The sequence below is a fragment of the Engystomops pustulosus genome, chromosome 1 (assembly GCF_040894005.1).
Source record: "Engystomops pustulosus chromosome 1, aEngPut4.maternal, whole genome shotgun sequence".
Classification (NCBI taxonomy): domain Eukaryota; kingdom Metazoa; phylum Chordata; class Amphibia; order Anura; family Leptodactylidae; genus Engystomops; species Engystomops pustulosus.
Window position 1 is genome coordinate 12,812,885 of NC_092411.1, and position 24,820 is coordinate 12,837,704.

General features: G+C 42.0%; 1 protein-coding gene across 1 annotated transcript; it reads left to right on the forward strand.

Annotated features, from left to right (window-relative positions):
• Positions 1–4,013: 4,013 nt before the first annotated feature.
• On the forward strand, positions 4,014–22,546 carry CPLX4 (complexin 4). The gene is made up of 3 exons (XM_072110438.1): positions 4,014–4,268; positions 16,511–16,598; positions 21,268–22,546. Exons 1-3 carry the CDS (start codon positions 4,102–4,104, stop codon positions 21,493–21,495), a joined length of 483 nt encoding a protein of 160 aa, XP_071966539.1. The 5' UTR covers positions 4,014–4,101; the 3' UTR covers positions 21,496–22,546.
• The last annotated feature ends 2,274 nt before the right edge of the window (positions 22,547–24,820 follow it).

The window sequence follows — 24,820 nt, forward strand, 5'->3', positions numbered from 1 at the left end:
TTTAATTAGAAAGCGACTAATGCAAATGATGGAATTAAGGGAACCTCCTCCTCCTCCTCCTCTACGAGCGACGCTAAAAATAGCCGTTCTCGTAGAGATCTGTGATTAAGCTGATTGCTTGGTGGCTCCGCATGCAAATGGGGACTTGCATCTGAAAATACAACTCGTTTACTGCTCGATGTCTAAAGACGAGTCATCAGGAGTTGCTCTCTATAGTAGAGATCACAGGTCCCATTGGTGCGCCTTCCAAAGTCGGACCCCAGTGCTATGCGGCCATACTGCCCGTTATTATATAATGAGGCCTGTAATGATTGGATTGGTCTTCACTTTTTAACCCCTTAACGCTTTGCGCCGTAGCTCTACGGCGCAGAGGTATAAGGGATGTATGAAGAGGGCTCACGGGCTGAGTCCTCTTCATACAAAGGTGGGGGTTTTTGCATACTGCTTGCACCGATCGTGGCTATTAACCCCCTCGTTGCCGCCGGCAAAGTCGCCGGCGGCATTTAAAAGACGGTGGCGCGCGGGCGCCGCCATCTTTTTTTCGATCGCCGCGCCCCCGAACGTCATCGGGGGGGCGGCGATCGGTTGCCATGGTAGCCTCGGGTCTTCGTTTGACCCGAAGCTATCTGGCTTCTGCAGATTCGTTACAATAAGCCAGTGGCTCATTGTAATGAATGTGAAAAATGCCATATATTGCAATACAGAATGTCGCACAGACCTCAAAATGGTAGCAATGAAAACGTCGCCTCTTTTCGCAAAAAATGACCCCTCACACATCTCCGTGCGCCAAAGTATGAAAAAGTTATTAGCGTCAGAAGATGGCAAAATTTTTTTTTTCTTTTTTGTACACATTTGTTTAATTTTTGAAAATGTATTAAAACACAATAAAACCTGTATGATTTTGGTATCACCGCGATCGTACCGAACCAAAGAATAAAGTAGGCGTGTTATTTGGAGCGAAGAGTGAAAGTCGTAAAAACTGAGCCCACAAGAACGTGACGCACGTGCAGGTTTTTTTCAATTTTTCCACATTTGGAATTTGTTTTCAGCTTCGCAGTACACGGCATGTTAAAATAAATAACATTACGGGAAAGTAAAATTTGTTACGCACAAAATAAGCCCTCACACGGGTCTGTACACGGAAAAATGAAAAAGTTATGGATTTTTGAAGTTGGAGAGCGAGAAATGAGCCGAAAAACCCTCCGTCCTTAAGGGGTTAATGGTAATGTGGTGTTTGGACTTACATAAAATACAGCTGGTCCTGCAAAAAACAAGTCCCTATAGAATGCAGCAAATATTTGTATTTCCATAAATCCACCATTTATGGACCATATGAAGTAATGACATCTTACCCCTATTCGCATGTGCAATGGGTCTAAGTTCACTTTCAGACACTCGTTATGTGTCCATAATCTTATCCCGGCTGTTGACCTGATCTTACAGCATCGCAGTGATCTAGGTCGGAATAGGATTTGCATCCATAATAGGGCACGTTACAGCCCTCTGAACGTGGCCTTACAGAGAATGACTGGAATGACATTTCGGTTGTTGGTTGGGGTCCCCAAGATGGGAGTATGTACTGTACCAATGTACACAAGGACCACCAGGCTATGAGGACCTGGTCAGGGCAGTGGGGAAGGTACAGGTACACAAACACCTTCCTTATTATCTGGTCCTGATGCTGTACAATATATTAAGCGTATAATTCAATAGTTCCAACCACTGCCTTTCCAGTTCATACAAAACTGCACCATCCAGCAAGTGAGTGGAGCCTCTCGCCTCAGGCAGCAGCACCTGCAACAACAGATGGGAGGCATCAAGAGGGGGCCATCCACCTGCTACAAAGCATGGAAATCTACCACCAGGATGAAGGTTTGTGAACCAAGCACACTGACATAGGGGTGTGTGCTCCCTCTGGTAGGATCTGCTCTTCTTTTAGCTTCATACTCCCTGTTTTTTTTTTTTTTTACCAAAAAATGGATTTTAACATTATGCAGATGAAGCAAAACATATGGAGCCCCTGAGGCTAATATGCATATTTTTCAAAGCCTTTTATTCATAAAAACAAGGGCCTAGGAAGCTTAAAGAAAAGTGGATCCTGGCAGAGGGGGCACATACCAGTATGTCAGTGCTTGGTTTACAATCCTTCATCCTGGTCGTAGACATCCTTTAAAAATCATCTCTATTCATCTGATAGCAGCATAGGTGTTATATACTGCACAGAGAATCCGCCCTCTAAAACATATAGCGGAAGGGGGGTGTTATCTCACACTTGCTTCAGGCAACAAGAAGTTTAGGTTCACCCCTGACTACAACTCCCAACATTCTTATTTCTAATCTCATGCAAGATATCCCAAACTAAGCCACAAGCTCATCTGACTGCCTGGTGGAGTTTACTCTCCTGTTTAGTCCATAAAATACAGACTGTATATTGAGTGGGTTTCCCGGATACTTAACAGATACCTGTGCTCACAGCAGCATAGTCATGTATAGTGGCCTATGCTGCAGGAAGCCACTTTCTACAGGACTTCTAATAGTATAATCATGTTTTCTGTAACCATATACTATAGTGAGTCAGGGATTCACAGCTAAGAGTGCCATAAATTGTGACCAGGGGATTGTAGGAAATGTAGGTTGGGTTCACACAATAGCTCATTTGGTTAACGTTAATTTATTAGGACGACGCGTTTCGGAAGGTGGGCTTCATCAGATCTCAAATTCTAATGTAAGTTTCTAGTATACTTAAAAAACATTTATAGTACATCAGATAAAAATAATAAAAGATTGCAGATTAATCTCATACATGAAAATAAATGAAGCACAAGAATGAAATAAAAAGAAATATTAGTTAAAAAATGGGGACAATGTGGCGTTCGATTTATATCTCTTTCATTCTTTTCCTTCATTTATTTTTATGTATGAGATTATTCCGCAATCGCTTATTATATTTATGTGATGTACCATAAATATCCACTAGAACCTTCCATTAGAGTTTTAGATCTGATGAAGGAGGTAGTTCCGAAACGCGTCGTCCTAATAAACTAACCTTAACCAAACGAGCTAATGTGTGGACCATTTTTTTTTTTTTACAATCCCCTGGTGCCGTTCCGGTCACAAATCACCGGCACTCTAAACACTGAACCCAACCAAACGTGTCAAGGGATAATTGTAAGATGATCTAACAAGAATTACAAAGGTAAACCCCCACCAAAGGTGCGGTGATGGTATAATATTGTACGTAGGGCGCTATCTCACTTTGTATTCCCTATTTAGGGATTAACAGCGGCATAGACGACTAGGGATGAACTGAAACGCAATGTCTGTACCAAACTTGGTGGGTTTGGACCCCTGAACTTGGACATCAGACAATAGATTGGGTTTGGATTCTGTGCTCCTCCCTGCCGGTAACACCCGCAACCGCTGCTGATCGTGGGTGTTAGCCCTTTCAATGCCGATGCCCAGGTGCCGACGACCTGTCGTGATTGCCAACAACCACCATCTAGGGTGAAAGCAGATAGTTCATGAACTTTCTGGGCTCCACTCATAGAGCTGTAAATCCAAGTCTCATCATAATATTCACTGGGCACAGACTCCAAGGGCAACCAGGTAGCCACACGGGTCTCATCCAGCCATCGGACCACCCCTGGTGAGCCGGGTCTCAGGATCGTTACAGGATCGTAGCATCACTTGTCCGTGAGTTCCTCATTTCCAGAAGGTTCCCCATGAAGCGAGTCTAGAGATTGGAAGATGTTTGTAATATTCAGCTAAAAATTTACAGAACTCATAGACTGAAATTTTTTTTTTCATTTTATTTTTTAAAATCTTCTAAATCCTCCTTCTCCTCCTTCTATATCATAAACTTTAAATAGAAATTAGCTTAAGGTATTAATATGGAAAGTAGGCAGCTGCGTCTAATGATTTTTGAAGTAATCTGAACCATCTGCCTCCGTCCGGAGCAGTTCACCCGCTAATCCAGATTATGGCTGACAAACCATTTTTGGCATATAGTTCTCGGTAACAGTGTGCCCTTGACCAGCTGGTCCTGCTGCACACATCTCATCCTCTCCTGTCTGGGGTGCGTGCGGTGGCATAGGCAGCGACATGGCGTTCCTGATCAAGAGCATGGTGGGCAACCCCATGAAGAGTTTTGGATTTGGAGAATCGAGCGAGGAGAAGAAAGACGCTGGAGATGCCTCTGACCCGGCCGCCGCTCAGGGGATGACCCGGGAGGAGTATGAGGAATATCAGAGGCAACTGGTGGAGGAGAAGTGAGTATGAGCCATGGGCTGTGCTGATGGAGCAGGGCTGAGTGTCTAGTTGGTTGACCTATTGTAACAATGTCAGCTCTGCTACATCTGATGTCTTCTCATAGATCTTTGGCACAAGGTGAGAGACAACTAACGATCATTAACGTTGAGGATTATTGTAAGATTCTGGAAATGAACCATTGTAGTTTTTGATATCTGATCGTTATCGTCTTGTGTAGAGGTTCTTCAGTGATTACACCCAAGGGGGGTCCGATTAAACTTTCTTACAATATAAGGGGTGCGTTATTGGTGTGATCGGGGAAAGGTTTGGTCATCCAGGTCACCCATGACCCTTCTGAGGAAGCTATCGAGATGTTTGAACCCTGGGGAGATACTTGAGTTGTCACCTATGATATGACCCAAATGAGATACATATGGGGGGGGGGGTTGGGCTCCTTCACCTTTGGGGGTCCTATATCCTTCTCCTCCTCTAGTAGCTGCTTCCCTGACCCTGAACACTTAGATTCATCCATGGAATATTAGGTTCAACATACTCAGACCTAATCCAATGTCGATATGAACCGTCAAGCCGATTGGGTCGATCACAGTTGGGTCATATGTTACCGTATGTTCCTGTTGTGCGGTAATTGTCATGGACCCAGCACCTAAATCTAAACATCATTAAGGGATCTCGGTTCTCAGACTTTGTTTGGCTCAATAAATTGGATCATGTGATTAATATGATTATTGCTACTTAGGTGCTTTGCCCGTTAGGTCAGTTTCCTATTGTTCCTAATCCTTCTCCTTGTGATTACTTCTTCCTATGACTCATTAATTACTCAGAACCCCCTAACGACCATCCATGATAATCACCGGATCAGTGTAAATAGGAGCTGAATATAACATCTGTAATATGGTCCCCCCCCCCCCCTGCAGGTCTCCTGCTCCTCCATGGCACAGCGGCTGCACCCCATGTGTGGTGTCATACTGGGTGACTGCTATAGCAGAGGTGTAGCTGATCTGTATATATGACTTTAGTACTGTACTATATATATATATATGTGCAGCCGCTCTCCGCTCTCCGCTGGATCTTGGCTTCTCCTGTACTTTGTGTTTGTGCAAATAAAAACTTGAGAAGAAAGTTACACACGGCCGGGTGCACCCCAGGGCGCAGGGGATCTGGGCCAGAACTATTCTGCTTAGAGGCAGGAGACATCACTGCCCAGATCCTGCCATTATGTAAAGAGAACTTCCCCATCTATAAAACCCAAGTCAATATAAACTGAGATTTACACAGTGACCGAGTGCTGAATGTGAATCTTAGGGATGATACAAACAGTGATGTCACAGTACAGGGATAATACAAACAGTGATGTCACAGTACAGGGATAATACACACAGTGATGTCACAGTACAGGAATAATACACACAGTGATGTCACAGTACAGAGATAATACACACAGTGATGTCACAGTACAGGGATAATACACACAGTGATGTCACAGTACAGAGATAATACACACAGTGATGTCACAGTACAGGGATAATACACACAGTGATGTCACAGTACAGGGGATAATACACACAGTGATGTCACAGTACAGGAATAATACACACAGTGATGTCACAGTACAGAGATAATACACACAGTGATGTCACAGTACAGAGATAATACACACAGTGATGTCACAGTACAGGGATAATACACACAGTGATGTCACAGTACAGGAATAATACACACAGTGATGTCACAGTACAGAGATAATACACACAGTGATGTCACAGTACAGGGGTAATACACACAGTGATGTCACAGTACAGGAATAATACACACAGTGATGTCACAGTACAGAGATAATACACACAGTGATGTCACAGTACAGAGATAATACACACAGTGATGTCACAGTACAGGGATAATACACACAGTGATGTCACAGTACAGGAATAATACACACAGTGATGTCACAGTACAGAGATAATACACACAGTGATGTCACAGTACAGGGATAATACACACAGTGATGTCACAGTACAGGAATAATACACACAGTGATGTCACAGTACAGGGATAATACACACAGTGATGTCACAGTACAGAGATAATACACACAGTGATGTCACAGTACAGAGATAATACACACAGTGATATCACAGTACAGGGATAATACACACAGTGATGTCACAGTACAGAGATAATACACACAGTGATGTCACAGTACAGAGATAATACACACAGCGATGTCACAGTACAGGGATAACACACACAGTGATGTCACAGTACAGGGATAATACACACAGTGATGTCACAGTACAGAGATAATACACACAGCGATGTCACAGTACAGGGATAACACACACAGTGATGTCACAGTACAGGGATAATACACACAGTGATGTCACAGTACAGGGATAATACACACAGTGATGTCACAGTACAGGGATAATACACACAGTGATGTCACAGTACAGAGATAATACACACAGTGATGTCACAGTACAGAGATAATACACACAGTGATGTCACAGTACAGGGATAATACACACAGTGATGTCACAGTACAGAGATAATACACACAGTGATGTCACAGTACAGGGATAATACACACAGTGATGTCACAGTACAGGGATAATACACACAGTGATGTCACAGTACAGGGATGTGATGTCACAGTACAGGGATAATACACACAGTGATGTCACAGTACAGGGATAATACACACAGTGATGTCACAGGACAGGGATAATACACACAGTGATGTGACAGTACAGGGATAATACACACACAGTGATGTCACAGTACAGGGATAATACACACAGTGATGTCACAGTACAGGATAATACACACAGTGATGTGACAGTACAGGGATAATACGCACAGTGATGTCACAGTACAGGGATAATACACACAGCGATGTCACCGTACAGAGATAATACACACAGTGATGTCACAGTACAGGGATAATACGCACAGTGATGTCACAGTACAGGGATAATACACAGTGATATCACAGTACAGAGATAATACACAGTGATGTCACAGTACAGGATAATACACACAGGGATGTCACAGTACAGGGATAATACACACAGTGATGTCACAGTACAGAGATAATACACACAGAGATGTCACAGTACAGGGATAATACACAGTGATGTCACAGTACAGGGATAATACACACAGTGATGTCACCGTACAGGGATAATACACACAGTGATGTCACAGTACAGGGATAATACACACAGTGATGTCACAGTACAGGGATAATACACACAGTGATATCACAGTACAGGGATAATACACACAGTCATGTCACAGTACAGATATAATACACACAGTAATGTCACAGTACATGGATAATACACACAGTGATGTCACAGTACAGGGATAATACACACAGTGATGTCACAGTACCGAGATTATACACACAGTGATGTCACAGTACAGGGATAATACACACAGTCATGTCACAGTACAGGGATAATACACACAGTGATGTATAGTACAGGGATAATACACACAGTGATGTCACAGCACAGAGATAATATACACAGTGATGTCACAGTACAGTGATAATACACACAGTGATGTCCCAGTACAGAGATAATACACACAGTGATGTCACAGTACAGATATAATACATACAGTGATGTCACAGTACAGAGATAATACACACAGTAATGTCACAGTACAGGGATAATACACACAGTGATGTCACAGTACAGAGATAATACACACAGTGATGTCACAGTACAGAGATAATACACACAGTGATGTCACAGTACAGGGATAATACACACACAGTGATGTCACAGTACAGAGATAATACACACAGTGATGTCACAGTACAGGGATAATACACACAGTGATGTCACAGTACAGGGATAATACACACAGTGATGTCACAGTACAGAGATAATACACACAGTGATGTCACAGTACAGGGATAATACACACAGTGATGTATAGTACAGAGATAATAAACACAGTGATGTCACAGTACAGGGATAATACACACAGTGATGTCACAGTATAGGGATAATACACACAGTGATGTCACAGTACAGGGATAATACACATTGTGATGCCACAGTACAGGGATAATACACTCAGTGATGTCATAGTACAGGGATAATACACACAGTGATGTCACAGTACAGGGATAATACACACAGCGATGTCACAGTACAGGGATAATACACACAGCGATGTCACAGTACAGGGATAATACTCACAGTGATGTCACAGTACAGAGATAATACACACAGTGATGTCACAGTACAGGGATAATACACACAGTGATGTCACAGTACAGGGATAATACACACAGTGATATCACAGTACAGGGATAATACACACAGTGATGTCACAGTACAGGAATAATACACACAGTCATGTCACAGTACAGAGATAAAATGCACAGTGATGTCATAGTACAGGGATAATACACACAGTGATGTCACAGTACAGGGATAGTACACACAGTGATGTCACAGTACAGAGATAATATACACAGTGATGTCACAGTACAGATATAATACACACAGTAATGTCACAGTACAGGAATAATACACACAGTGATGTCACAGTACAGAGATAATACACACAGTGATGTCACAGTTCAGAGATAATGACAGAGATGTCACAGTACAGGGATAATACACACAGTGATATCACAGTACAGGGATAATACACACAGTGATATCACAGTACAGGGATAATACACACAGTGATATCACAGTACAGGAATAATACACACAGTCATGTCACAGTACAGAGATAAAATGCACAGTGATGTCATAGTACAGGGATAATACACACAGTGATGTCACAGTACAGGGATAGTACACACAGTGATGTCACAGTACAGAGATAATATACACAGTGATGTCACAGTACAGATATAATACACACAGTGATGTCACAGTACAGGAATAATACACACAGTGATGTCACAGTACAGAGATAATACACACAGTGATGTCACAGTTCAGAGATAATGACAGAGATGTCACAGTACAGAGATAATACACACAGTGATGTCCCAGTACAGGGATAATACACACAGTGATATCACAGTACAGGGATAATACACACAGTGATATCACAGTACAGGGATAATACACACAGTGATATCACAGTACAGGGATAATACACACAGTGATATCACAGTACAGGGATAATACACACAGTGATGTATGGTATAGGGATAATACACACAGTGATGTCACAGGACAGGGATAATACACACAGTGATGTCACAGTACAGATATAATACACAAAGTAATGTCACAGTACATGGATAATACACACAGTGATGTCACAGTACAGGGATAATACACACAGTGATGTCACAGTACAGAGATAATACACACAGTGATGTCACAGTACAGGGATAATACACAATGTCATGTCACAGTACAGAGACAATACACACATTGATGTCATAGTACAGGGATAATACACACAGTGATGTCACAGTACAGGGATAATACACACAGTGATGTATAGTACAGGGATAATACACACAGTGATGTCACAGCACAGAGATAATATACACAGTGATGTCACAGTACAGTGATAATACACACAGTGATGTCCCAGTACAGAGATAATACACACAGTGATGTCACAGTACAGATATAATACATACAGTGATGTCACAGTACAGAGATAATACACACTGTCATGTCACAGTACAGTGATAATACACACAGTGATGTATGGTATAGGGATAATACACACAGTGATGTCACAGTACAGGGATAATACACACAGTGATGTCACAGTACAGATATAATACACACAGTAATGTCACAGTACATGGATAATACACACAGTGATGTCACAGTACAGGGATAATACACACAGTGATGTCACAGTACAGAGATAATACACACAGTGATGTCACAGTACAGGGATAATACACACAGTCATGTCACAGTACAGAGACAATACACACAGTCATGTCACAGTACAGAGACAATACACACAGTGATGTCATAGTACAGGGATAATACACACAGTGATGTCACAGTACAGGGATAATACACACAGTGATGTCACAGTACAGGGATAATACACACAGTGATGTATAGTACAGGGATAATACACACAGTGATGTCACAGCACAGAGATAATACACACAGTGATGTCACAGTACAGTGATAATACACACAGTGATGTCACAGTACAGAGATAATACACACAGTGATGTCACAGTACAGATATAATACATACAGTGATGTCACAGTACAGAGATAATACACACAGTAATGTCACAGTACAGGGATAATACACACAGTGATGTCACAGTACAGAGATAATACACACAGTGATGTCACAGTACAGGGATAATACACACAGTGATGTCACAGTACAGAGATAATACACACAGTGATGTCACAGTACAGGGATAATACACACAGTGATGTCACAGTACAGAGATAATACACACAGTGATGTCACAGTACAGGGATAATACACACAGTGATGTCACAGTACAGAGATAATACACACAGTGATGTCACAGTACAGGGATAATACACACAGTGATGTCACAGTACAGAGATAATACACACAGTGATGTCACAGTACAGGGATAATACACACAGTGATGTCACAGTACAGAGATAATACACACAGTGATGTCACAGTACAGGGATAATACACAAAGTGATGTCACAGTACAGAGATAATACCCACAGTGATGTCACAGTACAGGGATATGACACACAGTGATGTCACAGTACAGGGATAATACACACAATGATGTCACAGTACAGAGATAATACACACAGTGATGTCACAGAACATGGATTATATACACAGTCATGTCACAGTACAGAGATAATACACACATTGATGTCACAGTATTAAGATAATACACACAGTGATGTCACAGTACAGGGATAATACACACAGTGATGTCACAGTACAGGGATAATACACACAGGGATAATACACACAGTGATGTCACAGTACAGCGATAATACACACAGTGATGTCACAGTACAGGGATAATACACACAGTGATGTCACAGTACAGAGATAATACACACAGTGATGTCACAGTACAGGGATAATACACACAGTGATGTCACAGTACAGAGATAATACACACAGTGATGTCACAGTACAGATATAATACACAAAGTAATGTCACAGTACATGGATAATACACACAGTGATGTATGGTATAGGGATAATACACACAGTGATGTCACAGTACAGGGATAATACACACAGTGATGTCACAGTACAGATATAATACACAAAGTAATGTCACAGTACATGGATAATACACACAGTGATGTCACAGTACAGGGATAATACACACAGTGATGTCACAGTACAGAGATAATACACACAGTGATGTCACAGTACAGGGATAATACACAATGTCATGTCACAGTACAGAGACAATACACACATTGATGTCATAGTACAGGGATAATACACACAGTGATGTCACAGTACAGGGATAATACACACAGTGATGTATAGTACAGGGATAATACACACAGTGATGTCACAGCACAGAGATAATATACACAGTGATGTCACAGTACAGTGATAATACACACAGTGATGTCCCAGTACAGAGATAATACACACAGTGATGTCACAGTACAGATATAATACATACAGTGATGTCACAGTACAGAGATAATACACACTGTCATGTCACAGTACAGTGATAATACACACAGTGATGTATGGTATAGGGATAATACACACAGTGATGTCACAGTACAGGGATAATACACACAGTGATGTCACAGTACAGATATAATACACACAGTAATGTCACAGTACATGGATAATACACACAGTGATGTCACAGTACAGGGATAATACACACAGTGATGTCACAGTACAGAGATAATACACACAGTGATGTCACAGTACAGGGATAATACACACAGTCATGTCACAGTACAGAGACAATACACACAGTGATGTCACAGTACAGAGACAATACACACAGTGATGTCATAGTACAGGGATAATACACACAGTGATGTCACAGTACAGGGATAATACACACCGTGATGTCACAGTACAGGGATAATACACACAGTGATGTATAGTACAGGGATAATACACACAGTGATGTCACAGCACATAGATAATACACACAGTGATGTCACAGTACAGTGATAATACACACAGTGATGTCACAGTACAGAGATAATACACACAGTGATGTCACAGTACAGATATAATACATACAGTGATGTCACAGTACAGAGATAATACACACATTGATGTCACATTATTAAGATAATACACACAGTGATGTCACAGTACAGGGATAATACACACAGTGATGTCACAGTACAGGGATAATACACACAGGGATAATACACACAGTGATGTCACAGTACAGCGATAATACACACAGTGATGTCACAGTACAGGGATAATACACACAGTGATGTCACAGTACAGAGATAATACACACAGTGATGTCACAGTACAGGGATAATACACACAGTGATGTCACAGTACAGAGATAATACACACAGTGATGTCACAGTACAGGGATAATACACACAGTGATGTCACAGAACATGGATTATACACACAGTGATGTCACAGTACAGGGATAATAAACACAGTGATGTCACAGTACAGGAATAATACACACAGGGATAATACACACAGTGATGTCACAGTACAGCGATAATACACACAGTGATGTCACAGTACAGGGATAATACACACAGTGATGTCACAGTACAGAGATAATTCACACAGTGATGTCACAGTACAGGGATAATACACACAGTGATGTCACAGTACAGAGATAATACACACAGTGATGTCACAGTACAAGGATAATACACACAGTGATGTCACAGTACAGAGATAATACACACAGTGATGTCACAGTACAGGAATAATACACACAGTGATGTCACAGTACAGGGATAATACATACAGTGATGTCACAGTAGAGGGATAATACACACAGTGATGTCACAGTACAGGGATAATACACACAGTGATGTCACAGTACAGAGATAATACACACAGTGATGTCACAGTACAGAGATCATACACACAGTGATGTCACAGGACAGGGATAATACACACAGTCATGTCACAGTACAGAGACAATACACACAGTGATGTCACAGTACAGAGACAATACACACAGTGATGTCATAGTACAGGGATAATACACACAGTGATGTCACAGTACAGGGATAATACACACAGTGATGTCACAGTACAGGGATAATACACACAGTGATGTATAGTACAGGGATAATACACACAGTGATGTCACAGCACAGAGATAATACACACAGTGATGTCACAGTACAGTGATAATACACACAGTGATGTCACAGTACAGAGATAATACACACAGTGATGTCACAGTACAGATATAATACATACAGTGATGTCACAGTACAGAGATAATACACACAGTAATGTCACAGTACAGGGATAATACACACAGTGATGTCACAGTACAGAGATAATACACACAGTGATGTCACAGTACAGGGATAATACACACAGTGATGTCACAGTACAGAGATAATACACACAGTGATGTCACAGTACAGGGATAATACACACAGTGATGTCACAGTACAGAGATAATACACACAGTGATGTCACAGTACAGGGATAATACACACAGTGATGTCACAGTACAGAGATAATACACACAGTGATGTCACAGTACAGGGATAATACACACAGTGATGTCACAGTACAGAGATAATACACACAGTGATGTCACAGTACAGGGATAATACACACAGTGATGTCACAGTACAGAGATAATACACACAGTGATGTCACAGTACAGGGATAATACACAAAGTGATGTCACAGTACAGAGATAATACCCACAGTGATGTCACAGTACAGGGATATGACACACAGTGATGTCACAGTACAGGGATAATACACACAATGATGTCACAGTACAGAGATAATACACACAGTGATGTCACAGAACATGGATTATATACACAGTCATGTCACAGTACAGAGATAATACACACATTGATGTCACAGTATTAAGATAATACACACAGTGATGTCACAGTACAGGGATAATACACACAGTGATGTCACAGTACAGGGATAATACACACAGGGATAATACACACAGTGATGTCACAGTACAGCGATAATACACACAGTGATGTCACAGTACAGGGATAATACACACAGTGATGTCACAGTACAGAGATAATACACACAGTGATGTCACAGTACAGGGATAATACACACAGTGATGTCACAGTACAGAGATAATACACACAGTGATGTCACAGTACAAGGATAATACACACAGTGATGTCACAGTACAGAGATAATACACACAGTGATGTCACAGTACAGGAATAATACACACAGTGATGTCACAGTACAGGGATAATACATACAGTGATGTCACAGTAGAGGGATAATACACACAGTGATGTCACAGTACAGGGATAATACACACAGTGATGTCACAGTACCAGGATAATACACACAGTGATGTCACAGTACAGGAATAATACACACAGTGATGTCACAGTACAGGGATAATACACACAGTGATGTCACAGTACAGAGATAATACACACAGTGATGTCACAGTACAGGGATAATACACACAGTGATGTTAGTATACAGATAATAAGGGATGGAAAAGTATCCACTGAACAATGTACAGCACTTTGCATGAAGCTCTTAGTGACGTCCTCCTCCCACCATGCATACATGAAGCAGATCTCTCTCCTTAGTGACTTTGCCTATGAGTAGATTCTATGGCACTGACCTGATCATTGCTTTAGACGTCATCTCCAAATATAAGGATGTCTACTGCTGCAGCAGAGGTCCGGACAGTGTGTAGTGTTATGTGTGTAATGTATATTGTAGTGTGTGTTATGTAATGTGTGTAATGTAGTGTGTGTAATGTAGTGTGTGTCATGTATATTGTAGTGTGTGTTATGTAATGTGTGTAATGTAATGTGTGTAATGTATATTGTAGTGTGTGTTATGTAATGTGTGTAATGTATATTGTAATGTGTGTATTGTGCAATGTAATGTGTGTAATGTTATGTGTGTAATGTATATTGTAGTGTGTGTTATGTAATGTGTGTAATGTAATGTGTGTAATGTAGTGTGTGTAATGTAATGTGTGTAATGTAATGTGTGTAATGTAATGTGTGTAATGTCATGTGTGTAATGTCATGTGTGTAATGTCATGTGTGTAATTTAGTGTGTGTAATGTATATTGTAATGTGTGTATTGTGCAATGTGTATTGTGTGTAATGTTATGTGTGTAATGTAATGTGTGTAATGTCATGTGTGTAATGTCATGTGTGTAATGTAGTGTGTGTAATGTAGTGTGTGTAATGTAGTGTGTGTAATGTAATGTGTGTGTCATGTAGTGTGTGTAATGTAATGTGTGTGTCATGTAGTGTGTGTATTGTGTAATGTAATGTGTGTAATATCATGTGTGTAATGTAATGTGTGTAATGTAATGTGTGTAATGTGATGTGTGTAATGTCATGTGTGTAATGTCATGTGTGTAATGTAGTGTGTGTAATGTATATTGTAATGTGTGTAATGTAATGTGTAATGTAATGTGTAATGTAATGTGTGTAATGTATATTGTAATGTGTGTAATGTGTGTAATGTAATGTGTGTATTGTGTATTGTAGTGTGTGTAATGTAATGTGTGTAATGTCATGTGTGTAATGTCATGTGTGTAATGTAATGTGTGTATTGTAGTGTGTGTAATGTCATGTGTGTAATGTCATGTGTGTAATGTCATGTGTGTAATGTAATGTGTGTATTGTGTATTGTAGTGTGTGTAATGTCATGTGTGTAATGTAATGTGTGTATTGTGTATTGTAGTGTGTGTAATGTAATGTGTGTATTGTGTATTGTAGTGTGTGTAATGTAATGTGTGTATTGTGTATTGTAGTGTGTGTAATGTAATGTGTGTATTGTGTATTGTAGTGTGTGTAATGTAATGTGTGTAATGTCATGTGTGTAATGTCATGTGTGTAATGTCATGTGTGTAATGTAATGTGTGTATTGTAGTGTGTGTAATGTAATGTGTGTATTGTAGTGTGTGTATTGTATAGGACCGCAGTGCTGCACAGCAGATACAACAGTCACAAAGATTAGAAGAACAGAACTAACGCTTCTTACTGAAAAAGGAAAACACCTTTAAATTTTTTCATCATTTTCGGCACAACTTTAACAATTTTCTCCGTCTTTTGTCTCGCAGGATGGAAAGAGACGCCAAGTTTATTCAGAGAAAAGCGGAGCGAGCCACAGTGCGAGTCCATTTAAGGGAGAAATACCGATTACCACAGGTATGGGGGTCGCTAGGTTTGGATTTAACAAGATACTGCATTGCCTGGTTTGAGATAAATATTTTCATAAATCTGAGGGAGCAAATATTACCCTGTGCACCTGATGATGCCGCCTCACACACTAGTATCAGTCAGTGACACAGACCTAGTGACATCTGGTACCTTACAGGTGATCATCTGCTCCATCAGGTAGAGAACTTCTTTACAAGTTCTCCAGGCCATGGAATTCACAGTCAAATGTGTTCATTTCTATGTAGTACAGCTCCACACTGCGCCCCTAAAAATACCACAGTCACAGTATAATGGAGAATGTTTTTAAATATAAATTATCCACTACTCCCTACATAAAACATCCCCCAAATACATTATTTTACGTACAGCACCCAGAATTATATTTATCACGCCCAGCTAAATTATATTCACACACATTTTATTTATAACAGTCCCCAAATTCACAAATCCAAATTCAATGTTATACAGTACTCCACATAAGACCACCCAGTTTATTTAAAATTGCCTACATACAGATCCCCCATAGACAGTATACAGAGCCACTCCACCCCCAGTAGTACCTAGTACACACAGCCTGCCCCCCAGAGGTATATACACCCCCCCCCCGAGGTATATACATAGGTTTCCCCCCCAGAGGTATATACACAACTTGCCCCCCGGAGGTATATACATAGCTTCCCCCTGCAGAGTATACTCACAACCTGCCCCCCAGAGGTATATACACAGCCTCTCTCCCACAGATAAATAAACAGCCTGTCCCCCAGAAGTATATACACAGCCACTCCCCCACAGTTATATACATAGCCTACCCCACAGGTATATACACAGCCTACCCCAGTATATACTCAGCCTACCCCAGAGGTATATACACAGCTTACCCCATAGGTATATACATAGCCTACCCCAGAGGTATATACATAGCCTACCCCAGAGGTATATACACAGCTTACCCCTGTATATACACAGCCTACCCCAGAAGTATATACATAGCCTACCCCAGAGGTATATACACAGCCTACCCCAGAGGTATATACATAGCCTACCCCAGAGGTATATACACAGCCTACCCCAGAGGTATATACATAGCCTACCCCAGTATATATACAGAGCCTACCCCATAGGTATATACATAGCCTACCCCATAGGTATATACACAGTCTACCCCATAGGTATATACACAGCCTACCCCAGAGGTATATACACAGCCTACCCCAGTATATATACAGAGCCTACCCCATAGGTATATACATAGCCTACCCCAGAGGTATATACACAGCCTACCCCAGTATATATACAGAGCCTACCCCAAAGGCATATACATAGCCTACCCCAGAGGTATATACACAGCCTACCTCAGTATATACATAGCCTCCCCAGAGGTATATACATAGCAAGCCCCCCAGAGGCATATACACAGCCTACCCCAGAGGTATATACATAGCCTACCCCAGAGGTATATACATAGCCTACCCCAGTATATATACAGAGCCTACCCCATAGGTATATACATAGTCTACCCCATAGGTATATACACAGTCTACCCCATAGGTATATACACAGCCTACCCCAGAGGTATATACATAGCCTACCCCAGAGGTATATACACAGCCTACCCCAGTATATATGCAGAGCCTACCCCATAGGTATATACATAGCCTACCCCAGAGGTATATACACAGCCTACCTCAGTATATACATAGCCTCCCCAGAGGTATATACATAGCAAGCCCCCCAGAGGTATATACACAGCCTACCCCAGAGGTATATACACAGCCTATCCCCAGAGGTATTTACACAGCCTGCCCCCTAGAGGTACTTACACAGCCTCCCCGCAGATATATATATAAATAGCCTACCCCAGAGGTATATACACAGCCTACCCCAGTATATACACAGCCTACCCCAGTATATACACAGCCTACCCCAGAGGTATATACATAGCCTACCCCATAGGTATATACACAGCTTACCCCAGTATATACACAGCCTACCCCAGAGGTATATACATAGCCTACCCCAGAGGTATATACACAGCTTACCCCAGAGGTATATACATAGCCTACCCCAGAGGTATATATACAGCCTACCCCTGTATATACACAGCCTACCCCAGAAGTATATACATAGCCTACCCCAGAGGTATATACACAGCCTACCTCAGCGGTATATACATAGCCTACCCCAGAGGTATATACACAGCCTACCCCTGTATATACATAGCCTACCCCAGAGGTATATACACAGCCTACCCCAGAGGTATATACACAGCCTACCCCAGTATATACATAGCCTACCCCAGAGGTATATACACAGCCTCCCCCAGTATATACATAGCCTCCCCAGAGGTATATACACAGCCTCCCCCCAGAGGTACATACACAGCCTCCCCATAGAGGTGTATACATAGCCTCCCCCAGTATATACACAGCCCCCCCCCCCCCCAAAAAAAATCAGCTACTTACCTCCGGTTTTGCTCCCACGCAGCTGCTGCTGTCTTCTCTTCTCCCGCCTAATGCTCTGTCCAGGGCCGCAGGAGCATCAGAAGAAGATTGTGGGACATCGGGTCCTTTAGGTGTCGGGCTGTGACATCACAGCCCAGACCTGGCACTAACACCCAAAATTGAAAAGATCCCAGGTGTTTAACCCCTTACTTGACCGCAGTGTGTAAGTGTAATGTCCCGTGGATCAGATCCAACCCCCGTGGTCGGTGAGGTTATCGGGGGATCTGATCCTTCCTGCTGCAGCCCCGGGGACCGACATTTCCTCCTGGCAGGACCCGGCTGTGACTAACTTAGCATGCGCCAGTGTATTGCAGTGTAAGGTCTTGAACAAGCGATCAGATGAATGCTAGTTCAAGCCCAAGTCTGGAAAAAAAAATAATGTAAAAAAAAAAAAGCAAAAATAACTCTATAATACTAATTAAATTATTAAATGTATATATATAATCCAAATAAAGTATATAAAACACAAAATCGTACATATTTTGTATAATCGTGTCCGTATTAATCTCTACAATTAATCTTAATCAATATTGAGACCCCACAGTGAACGACGGGGAAAAAAAAAAGCACAAAAAACATGAAAAATTGTCATGTACAATTTTTCATCAAATAACCTCACAAAAAATGTTCTAAAAAGCAATCAAAAAAAGTTACATGCCCTAATGTGATAAGACTGAAAAGAACAACTATTTTTGCAAATAATAAGCCCTCAACCAGATTTGTCAATAGAAAAATACAGAAATTATGCCCCTGAAAAGTTATAGAGAGTAAAAAAAATGCAATTTTCTCCATTAAAATTGAGCAAAAATAAGAAAAGAAAAACTATATACAGGCAGCCCCCGGGTTACGTACAAGATAGGTTCCATAGGTTTGTTCTTAAGTTGAATTTGTATGTAAGTTGAAACTATATTTTATAATTGTAGTTCCAGACAAAAAATTTTTTTTGCCCCAGTGACAATTGGAGTTTAAAATTTTTTTACTGTAATTGGACCAAGGATTATCAATAAAGCTTCATTACAGACACCTTACAGCTGATCATTGCAGTCTGGGACTATAGTAACATCCAGAGAGGTCACCAGAGGTCATAGGAGGCAGAGGGGTCCGTCTGTAACTAGGGGCCGTCTGTAAGTCGGGTGTCCTTAAGTAGGGGACCCCCTGTAAATGAGGTTTCACTGTAATCGGAGTGACCCAAAGAATAAAGATAAAATATTATTTTTACGTTAAAGGTGAAAAAAAAAATTCAAAAAGTCCAAAATAAAAATGGATGATTTTGTTTCTATCCCCCTTTAAATAGTTAATAAGATCTCATGAATAAGCAATAGATCTCCAAAATTCATTATCTATACATTGTATCTCACTCTGCAAATAATAAGCCCTTCAGATTGTGCCACAGAATCCTCCAGAGAAACATTGTAACATTGTTACTCGGTTCTGCTAGATTCAAAATGTAAACAAAATAAGGAGGGTCTTAGACTCCTACCTACCACCAGGTCTACCCTATTAGATAGATCCTTCATTGGGGGTCAGCGAGTGAACAACTTAAGGTTATCCGGTTAGATAAACCCATTTGGAAACGTCTTCTTCGTGGACTATTATTTCCACTGGAGAGTGATTACAGAAAGTGTCCCTTGTACAAACGTTCCATTCACTTGAGTGGACACAATGGGGGCCATTTACTAAGAGTCGGAATCGCTTTTTTTAGTCGGGTTTCCCGAATTTTTCCGATTTGCGCCAAATTGCCCCGGCTATTTGGCACACGCGATCAGATTGTGACGCTTCGGCGACGGCATACATGCAATGGAAATGGGGGGGCATGGCCGTTGGAAAACCTGACGGAATCGGAAAAATCACGGTATTTTTTTAAAAAAAAAAGTGCCACTTGTCACGCACTTACCTACACCAAGAAATAGATGGTGAACTCCGGTGAACTCCGGCGGACCTCGGCGCAGCAGTGACACCTCCTGGATATCGGCGCACGGACCTTAGTGAATCCTGGCCGGACCCGAATCAGCGTTGGAGAACCCGCCGCTGGATCGCGACTGGACCAGGTAAGTAAATCTGCTCCATTGTAATACATTGTCCTGTGGTGGCGCTGCAGGGAAACTGAACACTTGCTGCCGATCACAGATCACCGATCTTTTTTTATATGTTTCTAGAGTGAAAAGGACGATAATCAGATACAGATGGCAGGAGACGATGTAGAGCTGCCCGAGGACCTCCAGAAAATGGTGGTGGAGGATCAGGATGAGGAGGAGGAGAAAAGCTCCTTTTTGGGTCACATCCAAAATATTCAGAACATGGACGTGGATACGTTAAAGGAAAAGGCTACGGCGACCTTCACAGAGATGAAGCAAGCGGCCGAGGAGAAGTGCCGTGTGATGTAGCGGTGGGAAGTAGGATGAGGAGACATTGGATGGAAGACCTTATGGTGACAAGTCCCTGATCAGGACTGTGTGGGAACTGTCATGTGACACTAATGTGTACAATGATGATTGAAGTGTCTTAAAGGGGTTGTCCTGGACTTCTAAAAGAAGCAAGATATTTTTAAAAAACAGCTCCACCCCGTATGCAGGTTGTGTGTGGTACTGCACCCCACCCTAATCATGAAGACAAGCTGCACTACCAGACATGACTGTTGGACTTGTCAAGTCCACCAGAAGGATAGTCACTCCTAGTATCACTTCCTCCACCCCGGGTATAAGAAGCAGCTCCCCTTTATTCCATCCATAGTCCCCAAATAGGGGCGGCCAAGATTTACTTTCGATGGTCGATAGTCAGGATACAAGTTAATTGATCATTCAGCTGTGCAGAAACATTCATAGCTGGAAGCAGTTAGCTCCCTGCTCCTCCTGAAGAAGCATCTGCATCTCCCCTGGAGAGTGAATGGATCCATAGCTGGAAGCGAGACACGGAGCTAATGGTGGGTGGGTTGGGTGTTGGGTGGTGGGTTGGGTGTTGGGTAGAGATGTCCTCCTGGACAATTATAGCCATGGCTAGTTGTTAGAGTTACAGTCTATTTGGCTGTTTGGCCGTCAATCCAGCAATATGTCCCGGTCAGGTGACAGAACCCGAACACCAGACCCGACCATTGGGTCCGCTCATCTCTAGTGTTGGGTGTCAACAATGAACTTTTGGTGCCCCATCCTTATATGGACAGTTACATCACAGGAGACCTCCCTCAGCGTATGGGGAAGGCCGGGGAAGGACAACTAGTTGGAGTGTGGAGAGTGTGGGCGGAGTTGGCAGATAATGGGTGGAGTCGACAGGTAGTGGGTGGAGTTTCCAAGTAGTGGGTTTGAGCCTGTAAAATCCTAGAATTGCATTGTATCTTATACGTACATAGTTCTGTTCTGTTTATGGAGTCCTATAAGAAATACGAATAGACCAATTTGGCAAGTTCTGTGCCGCGCTGCGTAATCTGCGTAATAAAGAATTATTATTATTATAAACTGATAATACATTTGTTCTTTTTGCATAGGTGCAATTATCAATGATCGCTAATAACCATAATTTAAGTTTAAACACTAATAACATTTATTCAGAAATATAGACCTACCCCACATGGTTTACACCAAGCCTCGTACTTCACTGTATTGCGGATCCATTGAGATTCATTACGATTAAAAGGGAACCCGTCAGCAGTATTGACCATGTAGACTGCAGCCACTGTTAGGTATTGTCCCTGGAGAATTGTATAATCATACCTTTGTATATATTGTTAGTAGCAGAAGGACTGTGAAATATTGATTTATATTCCTGGATCATATTAAGGAGGTGTGTCTTCACACTGCTGTGCTCTGCGCTCTCTGAAGACAGTGAGAGTTATTGTCCCTGGAAAGCTGTTTCATAATTCCTTTGTGTATATTTCCTTTCTGTTACATATGCAGAGCAGAAGCAGAACTGTGAAATTTGGATTTAAATTCCAGTATTGTAGCTTCTCCAAGTGTACTGGGGGGGGGGGGGGGTCCTCACACTGCTGTGCTTTTAGATCTCTAAAGTTCCTGGAGAGTTGTTTAATTATTCCTTTATACATGTTGTTAGTAGCAGCAGGACTGTGAAATATTGATTTATATTTCTGGATCGTATTAAGGGGGTGTGTCCTCACACTGCTGTGCTCTGTGCTCTCTGCAGACAGTGTTAGGAATTGTCCCTGGAAAGCAGTTTAATAAATTCTTTGTGTATCTTGTTAGTAGAGCAGCAGCAGGACCGTGTAATGTGCATTTATATTTTAGGACGGTAGCTTCTCCAAGTGCACTGGGGTCTTGTCCTCACACTGCTGTGCTTTTAGCTCTCTACAGCTATTATTAGGTGTTGTCCCTGGAGAGCTGTTTCATTATTCCTTTAGGCATGTTGTTAGTAGCAGCAGGACTGTGAAATATTGATTTATATTTCTGGATCCCCATATTAAGGGGGTGTGTCCTCACACTGCTGTGCTCTGTGCTCTCTGCAGACAGTGCTAGGTATTGTCCCTGGAAAGCTGTGTAATAATTCCTTTGTGTATGCTGTTAGCAGAGCAGCAGCAGGACTGTGTAATGTGCATTTATATTTTAGGACTGTAGCTTCTCCAAGTGCACTGGGGTCTTGTCCTCACACTGCTGTGCTCTGTGCTCTCTGAATGGAATAGATATATAGAATAGCAGAGGGAGGAGGCTGTTAAAAAGTTTAATGCGAAGACTGCTGCTGTTTATGTAAAAGTGATTGGGCCCCTACTCTGTACTGGTTCTACCCATTTCCCTATGGGGGACTGTCAGCCCCATTCCTGTAGAGGGGAGGATTGCTGGTCCGTCTGGTGTCAGGTCACATTTGTATATGTTCGTTAATCGCTTAGTTAAGCAGGACCTGATATACAGGTGTTGCTTAGTAACAATAGTAAGAGGTAGAACCGGCTCCTTTAATAGGTGTCTGGGGGATTAGCACCAAGCGATTAACAATAAACCCCATTAATCCCTTTCACATTAAGTGATGCGTCTAATGAGCGCAGCCCCAAACACTATTTACTTGTAACTATTGTAACCCATTCACCTTAACGAGAGGCCATTGACGGGAGCCAATCGAGGGTGAGGAGCCACCGAACTTACAATTAACCCTTATTATACCATGAACAAGGTGAGTGGTCGTTAACATTAGGTCAACTGCAAACACTGGAACAGGAGAACAACTTGTCCTAAATTTTCCAGCTTAAAATGTTATACTTTTTGGACATGAATAAGGGGCGATAAAAAAAAAGGGGGATGGGGGTGATAAAGGGATTAGTCTGTGCGTTCGTTATAAAGGTTTAGGACATCCAAGGCCCTGACAAATGCCCCTACTCTTTATGTAGGTCAATCCCCAAACCAACACATTGGTTCGGGAGGGAAGGCGCAGCCCTGAAGACCTGGCAAGAACGCTTGGCCAAAGTCAACACCAGAGTCACCCTGTGGAGCCTCAGACAGCTCTCCTTGGAGGGGAAGACGCTCGTCCTGCGTAACGAGGTGCTGCCCGTACTCCAGTACGCGGCCCAGGCGTGGCCGCCCCCGGCCCCCGTCTGCAAGGCCGTTACCAGGACCGTTTTTCATTTTGTTTGGGGCTCAAAGATGGACCGGGTCAAGCGAGCGGTCATGTTCAAGGAGCCAAGCAAGGGGGGCAAAGGTGTCCCCGACATCTCCACTTTGCTCTGGATCTTCTTTGTTTGCGACTGCGTGCGCAGGACCCTGAGGAACTCTGCAAGGT

What these genes read in the sequence shown, in the direction of transcription:
- CPLX4 (XM_072110438.1), top strand. Translation starts at nt 4,102, where the DNA reads ATGGCGTTCCTGATCAAGAGCATGGTGGGCAACCCCATGAAGAGTTTT. An exon ending in AGGCAACTGGTGGAGGAGAA is followed by an intron (nt 4,269 to 16,510) that starts GTGAGTATGAGC and finishes TTTGTCTCGCAG; the next exon opens with GATGGAAAGAGACGCCAAGT. An exon ending in AGAAATACCGATTACCACAG is followed by an intron (nt 16,599 to 21,267) that starts GTATGGGGGTCG and finishes ATATGTTTCTAG; the next exon opens with AGTGAAAAGGACGATAATCA.